At 41.5% G+C, this 4,033-nt stretch overlaps 1 protein-coding gene across 3 annotated transcripts in view; it reads left to right on the top strand.

The window, feature by feature from the left end:
- The window catches only part of Dsn1 (DSN1 homolog, MIS12 kinetochore complex component), a 12,634-nt gene extending 8,639 nt beyond the window's left edge, over nt 1–3,995 (top strand). For all 3 annotated transcript variants that reach the window (XM_026787204.1, XM_026787205.1, XM_013352098.2), the window contains 5 exons: nt 357–416; nt 791–868; nt 1,710–1,857; nt 2,886–2,973; nt 3,409–3,995. In XM_026787204.1, coding sequence (XP_026643005.1) covers nt 357–416; nt 791–868; nt 1,710–1,857; nt 2,886–2,973; nt 3,409–3,494 — 460 coding nt within the window. In that variant the 3' untranslated portion in view covers nt 3,495–3,995. The remainder of the gene's footprint in view (nt 1–356; nt 417–790; nt 869–1,709; nt 1,858–2,885; nt 2,974–3,408) is intronic.
- The last annotated feature ends 38 nt before the right edge of the window (nt 3,996–4,033 follow it).

A 4,033-nucleotide genomic window follows, 5' to 3' on the forward strand; every position in this document is an offset into this window, starting at 1 on the left:
GCTCCAAAGCCACAGAGAAACCCTGTCTCGAAAAACCAAAAAAAAAAAAAGAACCGAGTTAAAAAGTTTTGGGTTTTATTCTGTTTGCAGTAGTCATGGAGTTTTGAAGCTAAGGAGAAAAATAAGACTATATTTAGAAAGGTTAATCACCATGGTATAAACTGGAGTTGATAAGAAAAACAGATTTAAAAGCCATTTAGCCATTACTAGTGCAAAGTAGATATTGAGTTCAAGAATAAATATTTTCTGAATAAAAAATTATTAAGATATTTGTGTCACTAAAATTATGTAAGACATTAAAAACAAGTGTTTGTTGAAGGATTCATATTAATGTCATAATATTATCTATATTCCAGAAAAACACCAGAGTTTTCACTGGAAACATCAGTGGCTGAGGTGAAAGAATATATGGCAAAGTAAGTAAAATGAGTTAACTTTTCTTGAAAAACTGAAGTTTGTTCTCCATCAAGGACATGACTGAGCCTGGAGAAAATGCCTGGTAAGCGTGGTGGACAGTACTGGTCTGTCAGCTCTAGAGCTGGAAGGATGAACAGCCCTGGTAGACAGTCTCATAGGGTGCAGTCAAGAAATAAGGGCGCTAATTTGATTTTAACAGTTTGTGTATTACTTGATTAAGTTAATATCCTCTGAATCAACTGAGCTTTCTAATCCTTTAATGACCTTTTAATACATTTTATAGCCAGATTACATGCCTAAAGTACTTATTGTTGCCCTGAGTAATTAAAAATGTGACCAAAAGTTAACTGAATTTCCTTCCCAAATCCCATAGGTTTTCTGTAGAACGGCATGCTTGGGATCTGCTCTTACAACAGTACCAGAAGGAGATTCCACCCGATGAGATGCCCAGGTTAGACTCTAGAAGTGGAATGCTTTTTCTCTGTTGTATTTGATTGTATTTGATTCGGGTTTATTTCAAATCCATTTGTACAAACAATGATGAATCTGTTCTCATAATTCAGTCAACTTTAAAGTATCTATTTGTTTTCTTTGGTGGAAAGGGAGGGACAAAAATGGAAGACTAAGTGTCACTGTTTTCAGATCCAGAACAGAATTGTTTCTGTGTTGTGTTTTTGGCTACTACTCACAATCCACAGGGAGATGGGCACATAGCCACCCTTGCACCTGTTCACTTGGCACTGGGCCAGCATCAGTCCTCAAGAGACTTTAGTGAGCACATGGCCTTTGAGCTGTAGATAAGAGAGAATCCCTTGGTTAAGGCCTTGGTGAAAATGCAAAGCCACCAAGGGAGTGGAACAGGAGGTAGAAGGCCGCCTTTGGCTAGGTAAATCAGAGGAAGGTACAGAAGCTAGATTTTGGGTTACTTGTGCTTCTGAACTGGTTTCATTAATTTAAAATATGGTCTCAGTAGGCAGCCAAGATTGGCCTTAAATCCCCAGGTGTACCTCAGTTCACAATCCTCCTAGCTCAGCTTCCCAATTGCTGGGATTGTAAGTGTGCAGCACCACAAATCTCTCAGCTTTTCCTCCCAACCGTATCCCACCTACAAAGCCAACTATTAAATGTCAGGTGAAACTCTAATCATAGGAGTATTGTCAGGAAGCTTTGAGGAACAAGACTTTTGAGACCGGGCAGGGTTTCTCTCTCAAAGGCACCCTTATATCATTTCCAGAAAATGATTATAAATTTTAGGAAAACTCATTTTATTTTATTTTTGTTGTTGTTTTTAGAGGATCATCTGAAACCAAAATCACTGAGGTCAAAGTGGATCCTGCGACTTATCTTGTGTCTTCCCAGAAGGAAGTCCTTAACTCAAAGCCCGACTACCAGGAAATCTTACGGAATCAGAACCAAGTCTTTGCCTGCATGGAGTTGGTGGTCAGTGTTTTAGGCTTGTTAAGTAGGTTACCCAGCTTTCTAGGCTTGTCATCTTTTTTTAGCGTTATGACATGACAGAATACCTGAAGTAACTTATAAGGAGGAATGGATTGTTTTGACTGTTTATTGCAGTCTGTGGTGGGTTTGTTTGGGTTTTTTGTTTGTTTTGTTGTTGTTGTTGTTTGTTTATTTTTTGCATTAGGGTTTCTCTGTGTAGCTTTGGAACCTGTCCTGAAACTCGCTTTGTAGACCAGGCTGGCCTCGAACTCACAGAGATCCACCTGCCTCTGCCTCCCAAAGTGCTGGGATTAAAGGTGTGCGCCACCACCACCCGGCTCAGTCTGTGGTTGTTTAAACCCTGTTGATTTGGACTGGGGCCATGTAATAGATTGTGGTGGGAACATATGGCAGAGAGACTACTCCTCTTACGATGATGGTAACAAAGGGGGCGGCTGGTCAGGTCCTAATAGCCACTTCACACTCCCAGAAACCAAAACTACTTCTAAAAAGGTCTCATCACCTCCTGGTGATGATTCTTTAATAGCAGCAACCAAGCCTTTTAAAAGGTAAGCCTCAGGAAGACACTATAAATGCAAGCTATGGCATAAATCTTTAGAAGTTAAAAGATGTGTAATAAGGATGTCAAACCTCTCTACCTTGGGAAAACGGGAAAAAAATTAAGTAAATATATAATGTTAAGTGCTAATAAAACAGTAAAGGGGTAAAGAATACGGGAGGAACCGTGGGCTGCTGTTCTATCTACAGTGGCTATTAGCTCCTTAGTTGTCAGCTCAAACCAAACTTAGAGGACTTGGCATCTTATTGGTAGAGGTTTGGGGGTCAATTTCCTGGGGCATGGAGCAAGCTGGAGAAATGTGGACTATAGTTCAGTGGGTGCCAAGAGAGACTGTCTGGCATAAGCATTCCAGACTGGAAGAGATGGCCTAATGCTCCAAAGCAGGAGCTTGCCTGGCAGTATGGAGAGTCACAGAAAGTTCTGCAGCTCACACTGACCTTTCTGTCTGCAGATGGATGAGCTGCAAGGATCAGTGAAGCAGCTGCAAGCTTTCATGGATGAAAGTAGTCAGTACCTCCAGAAGGTGTCAGTACAGCTCAGTAAGTGCATCACTCGAGGGGACCAGAGCTCAGGGTTGCCGTGCCCCCTTTGGGTTGTATACTGCCTCTCCAGGTGGAAGGTTCTTAGATTTAGACCATATGACTTGTTTTACTCCCTAGAGTAAGTTGAATATTGATAGAAATGCCTAAGTGTAAATTCATAAAAGTACTCCACGAAGATACCCTCTGCTTTTTGGCTGCTTCAGTTTTCAAGAATGCATGAAGTAAAACTACAGGTGCTTTCCCGTAGTTTTTCCTGGCTTCCTCTATCCATTTTCTTATTTATCACACCATTCTGACTTTCCTACTAGTCTGCCATCTCCTTGAGAACAAAGACTTTCTTTCTTATGTGTCATTTACTGCCTGTCACTGTCTGGCACAGTGTGCACATTTTTCCAATAACTGAAATGTGGTTTTGGCTCCTTTCCTTTGCAGAGAAAAGAAGCATGGAACAATTAGATTCTTCACCTGCTCGAAAACTGCTCAAACTCCACATGCAGAACTCCTCTTCCACACAATGATCAGGGTCTGGTCGGTGACCTTACCTGTAGTTCTGCTGTGAGCTGCCAGGGAGAGGACAGGGAAGAGTGCCCCCACACATGACAACCTCCCAACCTCCCTCAAAGCTGGAACGTTCCGGCTACAGAGCACTTTCCCTGTTTCTGAGTGACAGCACAGATCCAGAAGAATGTTGTTAGAGACACTTTCGGTAGGAATGTGCAAGACGCTTGGAATGACTTTCAGAGCCACTGGCCCATCGCTTTAAATGTCCTCATGGTCAGCACTTTGCATCCCATGAAGATATTGTCAAGTTTTCAAAACAACCCAAAGACATTTAGAACCAACCTTAACAAACTGTTTCAGGGGTCAGGTTGGGTTCTTGTCATAAAAGAATGAAGGTAAAGTTTTCAAGTGTGGTACTAAAGGTGGAGTGTGGAATGTTGTTGCATAAAGACATATGTGAATCACTTCACCAAATGCCCTTTTTGTGAAGTGTCCTATTGTCTTTACTATACTTTAGTTTTAATATTGAATTGACCTGCCGGGCAGTGGTGGCGCA

Source organism: Microtus ochrogaster, linkage group LG8, assembly GCF_000317375.1.
Source record: "Microtus ochrogaster isolate Prairie Vole_2 linkage group LG8, MicOch1.0, whole genome shotgun sequence".
NCBI classification, from domain to species: Eukaryota; Metazoa; Chordata; class Mammalia; order Rodentia; family Cricetidae; genus Microtus; species Microtus ochrogaster.